The following is a 17,637-nucleotide window of genomic DNA, read 5'->3' on the forward strand; positions in this document are numbered from 1 at the left end:
GCATTAGCCATAAAGACCATGGCAGAAACATGTCCATACCTTTCATACCTGTTATATATTGAGTGGTCCAGCAACATATTATAGGAAGAACGAACAAGATTGCATATACTGGATAAATGCTTTTTGTGAAGCAGCTCCCTTTTCTAAAGCATTTCTTCATTTGCTATTTATATATCACATTGTCTTGAGTTGTATATCTTGTCTAATGATCTTCAGGCGAATTAACAATTTATAATTTCCTTCAGCATGATATAAAAGCACCAGTACAGACTTATTTAAATGGAATATATAATTGTTTAATTTATTAGATATAGTTTTTTTCATTCACCCCAGGAGGAACATATTGGAAGCACGCACATAGCTACCTCATAGTGCAGCAGGGTATATGGCACGGATTATGACAGCTGCAACAAATGTCATATGTTTTTAATGGTCACAACCATGTAAATAATATGCAGTCTTTAGAAAGAGATAAAATACAGCCTTCTCCTGCAGAAACCAGGCAGTGATGAGGAAATTGCAAATACAGCCTGTTATGTGTGTATATATTTTATAGTAATAGCTACCACCTTTCCTTATCTAGACCTCCAATAGTATAATAAAGCCATCATTAAATCCCTAGCTTTCTAATGAGATGACACTGTCCCATTATGTCCCAGGCTCCACAACAAACATGAAAAATGTGCAGCAGAAAATAGGAAACCTCAGTCTATTGAGAACAATGGAATAGAGCAGTGTTTTCTTTAATATGGATGGTCACAAAAACAAGGGAAAACTGTTGCTAACTGTCCTGAGTACTCGAAGCAAAAGATTCCACATGTTATGATAGGTGAGTGAGGGACACTAGAATGGAGCAGAGATAAGTTGAGTAACTAAAGTATTGGTTCAATAGGTCTTGGATTGTGGAAATCAAGTTTTGTGTTGGGTTAGCTGTATACACATTATATATGTACACATAAGTATATACATATAATATATATACACATAATACAGAATAATACATAATATATACATAATACATGATATATGTACACAATACAGAATAATGCATAATATATACATGATACATTATATATATATATATATATATATACACACACACACATTATATATATATATATATATATATATATATATATATATATATATATACATGAACAAATATGTACGCCTTTATTTCACACAACCAGACAGTATGATATTCAACCATATCATTATAATATGCACATTATAATACAGCACACAATAACAATATACATCATCAGCATCAGAAGCAGGATCATTTCCCACTCTTACACATAGAAAATAACTTTGTAATATGTAATAATCTCCGTGCAGGAATTTTATTTAGAATACAACCTAAATTGATAATATATTTGCTAATAAATCACTTAATAGCTCCCACAAATACATTATTTCTGGTCTTACCTGCTTTTGTTGAGGCTTTTTATCTTCCTTTAGTCTAGTTTCTTCTTCGGTTTTGAACTGTAACAGATTTTTATAGAAATTAACCTATTAATATTATAAAGGTGAAAGTTTGTGAGTTTGGATGTTTGTGGGTTTGTGTGTTTGGATGTTTGTTCCTCAATCACGCAAAACTCGCTCCACCGATTTGGCTGAAAGTTTCCACAAACATAGTTACTACACTGGATTGCGCAATAGGCTACTTTTCATCACAATAGCGCACATACGTTTTTCCCAGGACTCCCACAAAACCCAAACTCACATCTCCATCTCTGTAATCTCACACACTTTCAACTATAGCAAACCACAAAACTTCCTATTGCCCTCTACAGCCTAGCCCCTAACCCCACACAATCACATTTACACATACTTTACCACTTTGCCCCTCACCTTAACGATACTATAGGAGGCTACCTCTTTAACCCTCCGGAGCAGCCATGTTTGCGACCCTCCACCCCTTTCACGATCCGCGACACCCTGTGGAATTCCTCAACTCCGTAGAATTACCCGGCGTCCCTTCACATAAACTAGAACTGAAGATTGGCGTCCCTGTTCTACTTGCATCCCGATTGTGTAATGGCACGAGGCTACGTGTCACACAACTAGGAACAAATATCATTGAAGCCACTATTCTTACAGGAGCAGCTAAAGGTGACAGTGTGTTAATCCCACGCATTCCATACTAAAACCTTACCCGCGCCTGTATTTACCCTCTTCTACAATCACCGCAGACGAAGTCGCAGGTACCAGCTAGTGAATAATAATATCAGAATCCATCCAGCTCATAAAATATTTATGCAATTGAGGCTTTATTAAACAATAATTTTAAACATAGTCTTATGGGTTAAAGTGGTTGCCCGACCATATGTAAATAAAATGTAATACACATTAAAGTTCTTGAATTTTTAATATACTTTATCACTTTTTTTTCAAGTTCTCTTTTTTATGGTCTAAAGTCCTAGTACTTAAGATTTCAGACAACCGTCTGATTGATTGAAGGAATCATTTAATCACTCACACCAGGAGCATTAAATGTGTTCACCCACCACAACAACTTGTAGAGCTAACTTGTAGTCCACTGGGTGGATGTTCCCTGTCCTGAATGGAAGGAGGTTCGATTAATTTCAAGACTATCAAAAATAGTGGTCTGCCATCTACGGTACTTCTATTGAAATGGAGCAGTGTACAAACTGCCCAATCACTACTCCATTCAGAAGTCCTCCGTTCTCCTGGTCTGAGCAATAGGAACCCTATTGATCTGTAAGTTGTGATCAGGATAGAGGATAACTTGCTTTTATGGGAAAATCCATTTAATAAGTACATTGCCCGATCAAGATGCACAGTAGTTTAGTTATTAAAAAACACAATGTACGGTTTGTCTCCACAAAGCCACTGTTCACCCAAAAACAAGTGATCCTGTCAAACATTAATATTTTCACCTGACAAATGGCCAAAAATATCCAGCATGACCAATCGGCTTTTTTGTACTAATATAGCTTAAAGAAAGTCTACCATTTAAGTTTAAATGACCAAAATCAACTATTTTGGCTGGCAAAAATCTAATATGTATGGCTGGCTTTAGGCCGAAAATCACCATCCAGGTCACAATGCTGCATACATAGCGTATAATGTATCCTGGTCCATTCTATGTTCTGCATAGCAGCAGTAACATTATCCTTCTTAGCTACACTGATAAGTTGTAAATCCTCTGCTAGGTGTTGAACTAAGTGTAATTACAATGTATTCATTATTTTCATGAATAAATAGTACTTGGAAAATGGAATTATAGACATTGTCGTATTTTTTTTTTTTTTTAATGTAGATTGTGAGCCCCACATAGAGCTCACAATGTACATTTTTCCCTATCAGTATGTCTTTGGAATATGGGATGGAAATCCATGCAAACACGGGGAGAACATACAAACTCTTTGCAGATGGTTTTTTTGCCCTTGGCAGGATTTGAACACCAGGACTCCAGCGCTGCAAGGCTGCAGTGCTAACCACTGAGCCACCGTGTGGCCCCTTGACATTGTCGTATATTTTGTTGATGGGATTTCCAGAATTTAGAGGTTTATGATCTATCCCTAGGATAGTTTGTCAATATCAGATTAATGTCCGGAAGCACATTGCTCCATCCACTGTGTAGTAGCTGTTCCCACTTGAATGGGAGCTGAGCTGCAGTAACCAAGTACAACCCTACACAGTGGATGGAACCGATCCACCTATTAGCTGATCAGAAGGGGCTGCAGTTGTTGGACCCTCACTGACTTGATATTCAAGACCTACCCTAAGGATAACCAGATCATGGCAATTACCAAGCATAAGGGTAAGTTCACACGGAGTTTTTTGGTCAGGATTTTGAGGCCATATCCACCTCAAAATCCTGACCAAAAAGATGGCTCCCATTGAAATCAATGGGAGCCGCTAAGGAGTTTTTTCCGGGAGCTACCCGGCTTTTGAACCAGAACCTGAGGCGGTCTCCAACTCAGGTTCCGGTCCAAAAAACTCTGTGTGAATTTAGCCTTATAGTATGTTTTTTGAAAACGGACTCACTGTTCATTATTACCATTGCTTTTGTCATATGACTGCTGTTATACTGTAACCTATCCTATTTCTATTCTCTAGACTATGTAGCTATGTAGAAAATGAAAGCATCATACCGTTAAAAGAGAATTTTTAAGTGCTTGTTGTAACATCCAATCCTCATCCTGTTCCTGGTTAACAGCCTGTAAGATAAATACTTTATGGTTTATCATTTGGGTGACATAATGAATCATCTAGAAGAGAAGGTAAGAAAATTACTCTGCATGGCCATTCACCCTCACTATCCTTCTCTCTCATCTTCTGCATTGTCCGATCTTGTTTAACAGCCTGAATTTTCCATGGAGAAGAAGAACACTTAATAATGGGCGACATTTATTATTCTGCTGCATCAGTAATGTAGCTCAAGTTATTTGTTAGTGTCGCAGAACCTACTTCTTGTACTGAGTGCTTGTTGTAGGCTGCTACTTTGGCACCTACATTTTGGTCTAGTTTACATGTACACATCTATTGTTTCTTGTAACCAATGATGTAAGGCAGGGTTCACACTACCGTTGGATTCCATTATAAAGGTGTCTGTTAAAAAAACGAAAACAAAAAACGGACACCTATCGTAACATTAGTAGACACTAATTGATGTTAATGGGTCAATTTTTTAACTGATCCATTTAATTTTTTTTTTGGTTCCTGCTTTCTGAGCATGCACAGAGGAAAAAAATGGACACAAAATAACGGACAGAAACTGATAGCTATGTAACTGTCCGTTATAAAGTCTATGATCCATAGACTTCAATGTTAAAAAATATCGGATGCCTGATGTCTGTCATGAAAGATTAGCATGTAGGATTTTTTATCCACGAAAAAAACGGACATGTGGCGGATTGGGTGTATAACAGATACTAATGGACACAAGATAAAATCCCATTGAAATCAATGGAAATTCTAACGAATTTGTGACGGCTCAGTTAGTATCCGTTGCTAAAATCTTGTAATGTACAAAAGCAACAGACACGACTGACGGTCACCAACAGTAGTGTGAACACCCCCTAAAAGAGGTAATAGTTATAGTATTACGTAATATTGTTAAATATGATGTTCCTATGCCATTGAGTAAGGTAACTGCAAAGTGTGGGCTTTAGTGGTTGCACATTATCTAGCTATATAAGAAATTAGCAAAAGAAATGAGTGGAACATAACCATACTAAATTAAGCTATATTACTACATAAAAGGACATATTTGAAAACTGTATTAAACATAATATGTTATCTTTAGATGTAATAATCTGTAATAATATTGTTAGATAGCGGGTTCAAGCACAGTGATGCCCAGTGTACACAATACATTCCTTGATCCCCTCTTTCCCTTGCTGTTGGGGTTCCTCAGGGCTCGGTCCTCGGCCCCCTGCTCTTTTCTCTCTACACAGCCCCCATTGGACAAACCATCGCCAGATTTGGCTTCAGGTACCATCTTTATGCTGATGACACCCAATTATACACATCTTCCCGTGACATCACCCCTGCACTCATACAGAACACCAGTGACTGTCTCTCTGCTGTCTCTAATATCATGTCCTCGCTCTATCTGAAACTAAATCTCTCTAAGACTGAACTACTACTGTTTCCACCATCTAACAGATCTGTCCCTGATATATCCATTGCAGTCTCAGGCCTTACTATAACTCCTAGGCAGCATGCCCGCTGCCTTGGGGTCATATTTGACGCAGACCTTTCCTTCACCCCTCATATTGAATCACTCGCACGTTCATGTCACCTCCACCTCAAAAACATCTCCAGAATACGCCCTTTCCTTACCAGAGATACACTAAAGACACTTATTGTCTCTCTGATTCATTCTCGCCTTGACTACTGTAATTCCTTACTAATCGGTCTTCCCCTCACTAAACTCTCTCCTCTACAATCTATTCTGAATGCAGCAGCCAGGCTCATCTATCAGGCTAGACGCTACAACGATGCCTCCGGTCTGTGCCAGTCACTACATTGGCTGCCTATTCATTATAGAATAAAATATAAAGTTATTACTCTCATCCACAAGGCTCTCCATAATGCCGCACCTCCCTACATTTCTTCCCTCATCTCTGTCTACCGCCCAACCCGTGCTCTCCGCTCACTCAATGACCTAACACTTACATCCTCTATTATCAGAACCTCCTACGCTCGTATACAAGACTTCTCCCGAGCTGCACCACTTCTCTGGAATGCTCTACCCCGGACAATCAGATTAACTCCCAACTTCTACAGTTTCAAACGCAAACTAAAGACGCATCTTTTCAGACAAGCCTATCACAATTCCTAATGCACAAAATTGTCTGAACACTGTATAAGCAATGCCGCCCTTGCTACCTCTTGTGTCACCCCCTCTACCTCATAGATTGTAAGCTCTTTTGAGCAGGGCCCTCAGTCCCATTGTGTGAAATGACGTTCTTTGTTATGTATGTCTGTATCTGAACCCTATAAATTGTACAGCGCTGCGGAATATGTTGGCGCTATATAAATAAAATGTATTATTATTATTATTATTATCATGGTTAAAACAAATTGGAAAGTTAGAGAGAACCCCTGTATGAAAAAAAAAATACTCAGGTATCCTTTTGCCTGTTGCACAATGGGAGAAGTTGTGTGTTGTTACCCTGCTGTGTAACCCATTGACCTCAGGGGTTGCCCAGGACACACTTGGCAGAAAGGGGCATGCTATTTAAGAGCCTGTTCCCATGCTGTGAGAGATGGAGCTGGGGCAGCAGTCAAGAGAGGAGCAGTGGCAGGTCAGGGGTATGCTACCACGACTTGGTTAGTTGTGCTCAGGAGGCATGTTAGCAGGCCTGACTTAGTACAGATGCACTAGCCAGAACTGCCCAGCAATGACATGGGTTCTAGGAGGCAGGTGTCACATTCCCCCCACCAGTGGAAGTGTAATGTCTGTTTCTGGTCCCAGAACTGCTTGTTACTGCTGCCAACAAGTGTTGTTGCACTGCTGTATACCCTACAAAAATCAAAATAAATGATATAAAACTTAGCTTTTATTTTACTATTTAAACCCCCCCCCCCAATATCTGGTCATTTAACAATAATTGGTAACATCGTTCTGACCATGGATTGAAACCATACAGACTCTCCTCAGCCAGTATATAAATCAGCACTAGATATTGTGTTGCTGTGGCTAAATAAATTGCCTCTCAGATTGAAGATGTCAGATACTGGGTGTAAATACCATGAGTAAGGTCTGTATCTGCACTCAAGTAAGAATAGTGATTATGGGTAGCCTCTGCAGGATAAAGTGTAACATTACTACACAGTAGGGAGGGGTGGGGTTCCAACTTCATATAAGCTGGCCAGCCTATTCAGTATATTATATCATTTCTTAAATAAAGGTAACCCCTTCCAATGACCCAAGACACTGTTGCAGCTCCCTTATCTACAGTCCTATGAAAAAGTTTGGGCACCCCTATTAATCTTAATCATTTTTAGTTCTAAATATTTTGGTGTTTGCAACAGCCATTTCAGTTTGATATATCTAATAACTGATGGACACAGTAATATTTCAGGATTGAAATGAGGTTTATTGTACTAACAGAAAATGTGCACTATGCAATAAACCAAAATTTGACCAGTGCAAAAGTATGGGCACCTCAACAGAAAAGTGACATTAATATTTAGTAGATCTTCCTTTTGCAAAGATAACAGCCTCTAGTCGCTTCCTGTAGCTTTTAATCAGTTCCTGGATCCTGGATGAAGGTATTTTGGACCATTCCTCTTTACAAAACAATTCAAGTTCAGTTAAGTTTGATGGTGGCCGAGCATGGACAGCCCGCTTCAAATCATCCCACAGATGTTCAATGATATTCAGGTCTGGGGACTGGGATGGCCATTCCAGAACATTGTAATTGTTCCTCTGCATGAATGCCTGAGTCGATTTGGAGCGTTGTTTTGGATTATTGTCTTGCTGACATATCCATCCCCGGCGTAACTTCAACTTCGTCACTGATTCTTGAACATTATTCTCAAGAATCTGCTGATACTGAGTGGAATCCATGTGACCCTCAACTTTAACAAGATTCCCGGTGCCGGCATTGGCCACACAGCCCCAAAGCATTGATGGAACCTCCACCAAATTTTACAGTGGGTAGCAAGTGTTTTTCTTGGAATGCTGTTTTTTTTGGACTCCATGCATAACGCCTTTTTGTATGACCAAACAACTCAATCTTTCATCAGTCCACAGGACCTTCTTCCAAAATGAAGCTGGCTTATCCAAATGTGCTTTTGCTTACCTCAGGCGACTCTGTTTGTGGCGTGCTTGCAGAAACGGCTTCTTTCTCATCACTCAACCATACAGCTTCTCCTTGTGCAAAGTGTGCTGTATTGTTGACCGATGCACAGTGACACCATCTGCAGCAAGATGATGCTGCAGCTCTTTGGAGGTGGTCTGTGGATTGTCCTTGACTGTTCTCACCATTCTTCTTCTCTGCCTTTCTGATATTTTTCTTGGCCTGCCACTTCTGGGCTTAACAAGAACTGTCCCTGTGGTCTTCCATTTCCTTACTATGTTCCTCACAGTGGAAACTGACAGGTTAAATCTCTGAGACAACTTTTTGTATCCTTCCCCTGAACAACTATGTTGAACAATCTTTGTTTTCAGATCATTTGAGAGTTGTTTTAAGTAGCCCATGATGCCACTCTTCAGAGGAGATTCAAATAGGAGAACAACTTGCAATTGGCCACCTTAAATACCTTTTCTTATGATTGGATAGATCTGGTTATGAAGTTCAAAGCTCAGTGAGGTTACAAAAACAATTTTGTGCTTCAGTAAGTCAGTAAAAAGTAGTTAGGAGTATTCAAATCAATAAAATGATAAGGGTGCCCATACTTTTGCACCGGTCAAATTTTGGTTTAATGCATGTTGCACATTTTCTGTTAGTACAATAAACCTCATTTCACTCCTGAAATATTACTGTGTCCATCAGTTATTAGATATATCAAACTGAAATGGCTGCTGCAAACACCAAAATATTTAGAACTAAAAATGATTAAGATTAATAGGGGTGCCCAAACTTTTTCATAGGACTGTATATACAAGTTCTGTCCTGGGCTAACCCTCTGATACAACTAATCAGTTTCCTCAACACGTTTCACCATCAACATAAGATCGTCAGGAGGGTAATAGAATTCAATTCAATACGCTGGGTGCAGCAAGTTTATGCAGTGAAAACTGCAGTTCCCGGGGCCTTGATGGTAGACCCCGGTACGTGTGTAGGACAGAGACCCTGGGAGCATTGCATTATTGTGCTAAATATTAAGTCCAGGCCTGTTTGTGACTTTTATTTATTTTTTTAAAAAAAATATATATGTTGAAGCAAAAAGCAATGTCTGACTTTCATTTGTTCATTTTCATAGAATTTTTTATTTATTATTACTTTTGTCAGATTCAAGTTATTTCTGTGACCATTGTGGGTTTTACTTTCATTAAACGAGGGGTACCAACAATTTTGTCCACGTGTGTAAATGCATTAGGAACATTAAATGTTTATATAACGATACAAACTAAATGAGAATTCTACATGAATGTATTCGGCTATGCTCACCAAATATAAACAAACTACGCTTTTCTTTCAACTAAGTAATATTGAAAAATTGCAAGGACAATATAATATTTGCTGTTTAAAACCTGCGCTGTTTACAAAGGTACACAGAACACTATCCGAAGCGTGAAGCTGTATGTAAATACATAAAACTGATCAATGTAGCTGTTTACCTTTTGATATTTCTGCAGTTTTATTTTTGCAAAGGCTACACCATGTTTTATTCATTTCACAAAAAAGATCAATGCTATTTTGTGGATCAATAAAAGGGAAATGCCTTAGTGGAGCTGAATATCACCAGTGTGTTGAAGAATAATACTATTAAGGAAATGTACCCGGCTTTTACAGATATATTTCACATTCTTGTTAGCACTGTAACACAATGTGATTTTGGTTCTAGATGAACAGGTCACTCACTGTGAATGTGTGAATATAAAAGCGATTCTAATGATTTCACCTGTAAAGCTCCTTCACATGATTTATGTGCAGTTCCTTTTTTTCTTTTTCATTTTGTTCTGTTTCAGACTTTGTTCTTTCTATTACAGTAGGTAATATCACCACAGTTCCTTAAAGGAAACCTGTCATGTGACACTAAACTACCTGCATATTCTTAAGGACTTGAGGTTTAATGTTCAAAATATGCTAGTAGTAACAATCTGTTTGAGAGGTTTTTTTTTGTTTGTTTTTTTAAATCCCTAATACTTAACTCAAATGAGTGCCCTAAGTGCATGCTTATTGTTCAGGAACTGTGCAGTGAAGCAAAAATTGTATCGCTCCGCTGCATGCGGTGGGAGCACCAGGGATTAGATTGGTGCTTTAGTGTACCAAATTCACTTGACAAGTTCCCTTTATAGGGCTATTTATGTTTCACAAATACAATTTTTTTTTTTTTTTTTAATGTAGATTGTGAGCCCCACATAGAGCTGACAATGTACATTTTTCCCTATCAGTATGTCTTTTGGAATATGGGATGGAAATCCATGCAAACACGGGGAGAACATACAAACTCCTTGCAGATGGTTTTATGCCCTTGGTGGGATTTGAACGCCAGGAATCCAGCGCTGCAAGGCTGCAGTGCTAGCCACTGAGCCACCGTGTGGCCTGCTTCACAAATACAATTTTTGTCATAGTTTGTTTATCAATTCTTCACAATTTTCAGGGTCCCAGCTTAAAATTACGGCATAAAAAACCTTCACGTGAAAGAGATATGGGACTCTTTACAAGATGAGAACTGCACTGCAACAAGCTTCGCACTTATAAGATCACTACATAACCATGATAGGTTACCCTTTCGACTTAAACAATTTAGGATCCAGTGCAATGGCTGGCAGCAAACACAAGTGTAAAAACATGAGTAATTGATGCACTAACTAACTTAAATATTGGCATAACTTTTCACTGTACAATGAATATGATATATCTGCGGAAACCTAAATACCCCTTTATCTGGGAAGTAATAGAGCTTGCTAATGCACAGGATAAGATCTATTACTCACATACAATCCAATTCACTGCCCCAAAGTTACCTGTGTGTAAGGCAGCTGGGGAGGCCAGACTATTGGCTGACTATTGAGCAGCTGCAAGGCAGACAAAGGAACAAGATTTCTGACCTTCCCAGCTGCCGTCCGCATAGTAAAGGGGACTCTGGTATACTTTATATTAACAATAAAACTCAACCTGTGAAGAGAATGTATTGGTAAGCTTTGGTTTTGTCGAGTTTCAGACAAACAACTTTTAATTATAAATATATATATATATATATATATATATATATATTAATGAGAATTTATATTAAATTAGAGATGAAGAATTGCCCTTATTAGTCATGTAATGTATTTTCTTTCTTTTAATAGAAATGCTCTTTTATGTCTATAATCATACCGTTTCATGTGACAGTTTCCAGTCTTGTTCAGGTTTCCAGTCGTATTGATCATCATCATCAACCTACAATATAAATCACATACTTTGTATCTTTGGTATCATTCTGGGTAACATTCTCTAAATGGAAGAAGCACAGAAATCACCGCACAACATGGCTATAAACTTGCTTTGTATGTTTCTTATTCTTTGGCTTGCCTTTGTTGCTTAAAAAATTTGCACCCTTTCCTACAAGGCTAGAACCCCCATCATAAAGTAATATTCTGGAGGAATGTTGAGTAGTAGATGTGTAACAGTTGGGGATCAGAAGGCTAGAGACTACTGGTGTAATGACAAGGCAATATCCAGAGCAATCAACTGCCATAAAAGTTCTGACATTACATTAAATTCATTGAGGGCATCTAGAAAATGTGATATGAAACATGCAATAAATATAATGACTTCTGGTTAATTCAGCAGTAGGAACGTGCTTTGTACAATGGCTATAAAGTCTTAAGCCATGGTGAAATTATTATGTTTCATTAGTGCATAAATTACCATCCAATTTTCTTAATTGCTAATTTACATTTTGCTTTAGGTTTAATTCACACACAGCATTTTGTAGCCTTTTTGTGATGTTTTTATGGTCTAAAGCAATGTGTCCTGATATTACTTCAATGCGAATAGCAAATAATAAAAAAGACTGTTCAATCAGCTGATTGGTTGATAATCATTTATAATTATTAATATATTACAATAATAGCAATTAATAATAATGCTTACCCATTCATTTGGTCGCTCAAAGACTCTGTCATCTGGATGGCTTACGGGTTGAAGTCGATCCAAAAATTCATCGTTGCATCTAGGTTTAAAGTAAAAACATATATATATATATATATATATATATATAGGACTAGGAAAATGTGACTAAGGCCTTACATAGCAAACCAAAGCTAAAAATCATTGTGGAAAAGACTGCGGCGGAAACACATTTTTTTTCCCCACAATGCTTTTCACAGTAAATCTTTCTGCTTCAATTATACCTATACAGGACACATCTGTATTTCCGAACGTATAATTGACATGCTGTGATTTACAAAAACTCAATGGTTTTGGAAATCACAGCATGTCTGCTGCAGATATTTTTCTGCAATGTGTGGATGGGATTAGCCAGAATCCCATCCACTTTTCATGTACTGTAAAACACAGTAGTTTTGAGGTGCCCTGGCCTAAAGGCAGGAAATGCTTGTTAAATATAACTGAGCACCTTCATGTGTGTTTGGACCATTTTTGCCATTCCTCATATTTTCAGGCTCACACAGTATTCCTGGATTACACTTCCTGGTTGTGGGAGTGTTAGTGCCTTTCCTAGCCTCTGCCCACTGCACCTCCTAGCAGTTTTCCATTCATGTCCAGTACACCTTCTGATGTGCTATTACATATATGTTTAGGTGTCTATGTGTATAAATTTTATATATTTACGTATCTATATGCAAATATATATATATATATATATATATATATATATATATATATATATATACACATACTGTGTATGTATCTGTATACATATTTACCTATATGTAATTGTATATATAGAATATAACAATATGCATATGTATCTGTATATATATATTTAGATTGACTGAGAATGTTTGTAAAGTGCATTCACACAATCTGGTCCCATGACACAACAATTCTCATTAAGGTTGTGCTCACACAGTACATTTTGCTCCAAAAATGCATTTGTAAAAGTGCATTCAGTTTTTGACACCTGTGCATGCATCTTTAAAAACCAACTGTTTTCCTGGGTTTTGGGGGGGCAAAAATGCACACAGCCTGAGCAGGACCCTGCATGATGATGTTCAAGTATTCGCATCTTTGAGAAACACATGTTGCTCATCTCCTCCACTCTCTCTATGTATCTACCATGCTGCCAGCCCATCAGTGTCAATAAAATCATCCTCCCACTCACCAAAGAAAGACTGTCTGATGAAAGGGAGGTAGAGACTTTAGAGGGGTTGTCCCATCTCAAGGACCCTGTCCTATCTCCTATTGTATCCACACTACCTCCCTGTATTGGGAACAGCCCAGCTAGGAGTCTCTTCTAGGACTAACATCTCAACAGCTGAATGATACGAATAAATGGACTCCTTCAAATGGCAGGGAGCCCTAAATTGTAAGGGAATGCCCCATATTACTGTCCAAGGAGGCCTAAGCTCTACTACTAATGCGTTTCTAAGTTGCAGATATGCAACTGGTCATCAGAGGTGTAGATTTTAACCTAAATACAATAGGAATACACTAGGAGACAGGTATAAAACGTCTTATAATCCTGTCCCTCACATAGGTCTAGCTGCCAGTTTATTTGCTGGAGTGTTTATTTTGTAGATTTGGTCTGTAGTAATTAATGGCCATTTCAATACTCCTGGCAGTTTTTTGCTTGCAAATATTGGCTCCTGGTTTATACTAGCTCCTATTGGCGCTTTTTCTATTTCCCTATATTCCAATTTTCTATGGGGAAGCCGGAGTTAGTAAAGGACATTTTCAAGCTGTTCTTAATGTTTCATTAATTCACCCTAATATGGTATATGGTAGCCAGGGATAGCCGCTAACATTCATGCGGCCTTTATTCCTGACTGGGGTGTATAGAGTTTTTTTATTCACCTAGCACATATATAACACCTTTTCTTTATATGGGCTACTCTGACAATTTTTTTAACTGAAGTAACAATAAAGTTAATGGTTTTATACTTACACCTTAGATAGTGGGTTTAGAGACTGATCCACACTTTTTGTTTTGTCCATTAGAATAATCCATCAAAATATTAGTCATGTGAATAACCCCTAATCACCGACATCAAAATGAATGTGGCAGTGTAACGACCAATATAAAAGCATCTGCCACACAAATTCACTGTTTTGTAACATATATACACACTGCTCAAAAAAAATAAAGGGAACACTTAACACAATGTAACTCCAAGCAACACTGATTGACAATCAATTTCACCAGTTGTTGTGCAAATGAATACACAACAGATGGAAATTATTGGCAATTATTGAGACACACTCAATAAAGGACCACAGACCACATCTCAGTACCAATACTTTGTGGCTGATGTTTTGGTCACTTTTGAATGTTGGTAGCATGAGACGGACTCTACAACCCACACAAGTGGCTCAGGTAGTGCAGCTCATCCAGGATGGCTGACAAACTCAAAAAATATTAACTCTAGTAGCAATTGTGAAACAAAAACCAAAGAGGGATAGTCCAAACCCACCATAAAGCATGGTGGGTTTGGACTATCCCTCTTTGGTTTTTGTCATCCAGGATGGCACATCAATGCGAGCTGTGGCAAGAAGGTTTGCTGTGTCTGTCAGCGTAGTGTCCAGAGGCTGGAGGTGCTACCAGGAGACAGGCCAGAACACCAGGAGACATGGAGGGGGCCATATGAGAGCAACAACCCAGCAGCAGGACCGCTACCTCCGCCTTTGTGCAAGGAGGAACAGGAGGAGCACTGCAAGAGCACTGGAAAATGACCTCCAGCAGGCCACAAATGTGCATATGTCTGCAGAAACGGTTAGAAACCGACTCCATGAGGATGGTATGAGGGTCCGATGTCCACAGATGGGGGTTGTGCTCACAGCCCAACACCGTGCAGGATGCTTGGCATTTGCCACAGAACACCAGGATTGGCAACTTCGCCACTGGCGCCCTTTGCACTTCACAGATGAAAGCAGGTTTGGAGTCTGGAGACACCATGGAGAGCGATCTGCTGCCTGAAACATCCTTCAGCATGACTGGTTTGGCACTGGGTCAGTAATGGTGTGGGGTGGCATTTCTTTGGAGGGCCACACAGCCCTCCATGTGCCTGCCAGAGGTAGTCTGACTGCCATTAGGTACCGAGATGAGATCCTCAGACCCCTTGTGAGACCATATGCTGGTGCGGTTGGCCCTGGGTTCCTCCTAATGCAGGATAATGCCAGACCTCATTTGGCTGGAGTGTGTCAGCAGTTCCTGAAAAATGAAGGCATTGAAGCTATGGACTGACCTGCCCGTTCACCAGACCTGAACCTGATTGAGCACATCTGGGACATCATGTCTCTCTCCATCCACCAACGTCATGTTGCACCACAGACTGTCCAGGAGTTGGCAGATGCTTTAGTCCAGGTCTGGAAGGAGATCCGTCAGGAGACCATTCGCAACCTCTTCAGGAGCATGCCCAGGCATTGTAGGGAGGTCATACAGGCATGTGGAGGCCGCGCACACTACTGTGCCTCATACTGACATGTTTTAAGGACATTATATCAAAGTTGGATCAGCCTGTAGTGTGGTTTTCCACTTTAATTTTTTTTTGGGGGGGAGACTCCAAATCCAGGCCTCCATTGGTTAATAAATTTGATTTCTATTGATGATTTTTGTTTGATTTTGTTGTCATCACATTCAACTTTGTACAGAACAATGTATTCAATATACACAGATAGATAGATAGATAGATAGATAGATAGATAGATAGATAGATAGATAGAGATATATATGGATATATATAACAATGTATAAAATGTATATATATAACAATTTCTATATTACTATTTATTGTCAAAAAGATTTGTCTACAAATCAGGGGCACCTGAATCATTTAATAAGTAGCTATTATTATCTAATGTGCAGACTTTGTAAAAGTAAAATGGGCCTATTTATGCTTTTAATGAGTGTATTTATGTATTAAATGAGTATACGTACAAAATACTAGCACTTTTGCAAATAAATGAGCCATAGAAATAGAGGAAATAACAATAAACTCCCAATGTTTTGCTAGTCTCACGTTGGCATACATCAGATGATATGTTTGCATGCATAAGGCAGCGTGTGTTGCCAATTAACTGGTGCAATCTGTTTGCACACTTTACACAAGCAAGCACAGTTAGATTAATGTGCACAGCTTGGAAAGCATGCTCATAGGCATTCAATAAATTGCTTTCATTATTACACTCTTGAGAGCCTCTTCAAAAGCCTATAAATGCCTAGTTTTCTGCCTGTTAGCTAAATAATTGACCTGCCTTTAAATCATCAGGAGGGAGTAATTTGCCTAAAACTAAAGATATAATAAACTATTCAGAAAAACCTGTTTCAAAGTTAAGATGATATTGTATCAAGTAAAATCAGTACATTAGGAAAATGGCGACATTGTGCTGAAACTCTGTCATATACAGTGAAGAAAACCAACCATGAACCCAAAAGCAATTCAGTTTGGTTGTTGGTTTTCTTCTGGACAACTATAAATTATCACAACTGTAATACTCACATACAAAAATATACATTGAATTATTCATGTACACCTAAAATACATATGGAAATAGCCTCACCGATAGTTCTAATTGAATATACCGTCTTTGTCTGCAGCTCCAAGGTAGAGTCTGTGTCTCCATGGACATCTACTAAAAAAAAATCCTGTGAACTCTACAGCAGACATTTGCTAGGTTAGTATAAAGTAGATGACAGCTCGATGGCATTGGCAGCATCACTATTAACTGAGCCACATTTATAATCCTCATTGATCTAAAAAGAAGCCCTTCTATAAGCTAGAGGCAATGGTTCATGAAGTCTAGGAGATTGCATACTTTATACGCATAGAAAGAGTAAAATGTAACTTGCTAAATAGGTTCATCTGTTTTTATATCAAGTTATGTAATAACAATGAATTAGACATCTCTCTATCTATTTAGGACTTCGCTTTTCCCATATGGTAATGTGTGGGATAGAAGAAGCGAGTGTATCACTGCCCTAGCTGATATGTAAAGCATAGGTTCAGTATACTTAAAATGGCTATGCCACCAAACAAAGTGATCCTCTCTCCATAGCGGTCACATTCCCATTGATCCTGAGAACAGAAGTGTTTTCTACCTGCTATGAATGCAGCCGCAGGAAATTCTTCCTGATTTTGTTCCAGATAAGAGGAACAGAAAGCCAAAAAATACACAGGTACTCTGCAATAATCCACATACTCGCTATTCAGGCTTTTACCATGTCTCCAGTTACTTGTACAGTATTATACATGTCTCCCTCTTTGTCATTAATATGCATCAATTTACGAAGCAAAGTCTATATTGTTCTAAAAACTATTTGCTCTGCATATTAGACTCCAATTTCTGACAGTTCAAACAGTTGGGAGGTATGATA

The 17,637-nt window shown here is 38.5% G+C and overlaps 1 protein-coding gene across 2 annotated transcripts in view; it reads right to left on the minus strand.

Annotated features, from left to right (window-relative positions):
• EPSTI1 (epithelial stromal interaction 1) overlaps window positions 1–17,637 on the minus strand; it is a 76,616-nt gene that overhangs the window by 22,094 nt on the left and 36,885 nt on the right. For both annotated transcript variants that reach the window (XR_012715097.1, XM_075265472.1), the window contains exons 7-10: window positions 12,237–12,315; window positions 11,478–11,540; window positions 4,125–4,190; window positions 1,429–1,485 (exon numbers count right to left, since the gene is read on the minus strand). Coding sequence is in view for 1 of the 2 variants with exons in the window: in XM_075265472.1 (XP_075121573.1) it covers window positions 1,429–1,485; window positions 4,125–4,190; window positions 11,478–11,540; window positions 12,237–12,315 (265 nt within the window). In the remaining variant the exon portion in view is untranslated. The remainder of the gene's footprint in view (window positions 1–1,428; window positions 1,486–4,124; window positions 4,191–11,477; window positions 11,541–12,236; window positions 12,316–17,637) is intronic.

Source organism: Leptodactylus fuscus, chromosome 2 (assembly GCF_031893055.1).
Source record: "Leptodactylus fuscus isolate aLepFus1 chromosome 2, aLepFus1.hap2, whole genome shotgun sequence".
NCBI classification, from domain to species: domain Eukaryota; kingdom Metazoa; phylum Chordata; class Amphibia; order Anura; family Leptodactylidae; genus Leptodactylus; species Leptodactylus fuscus.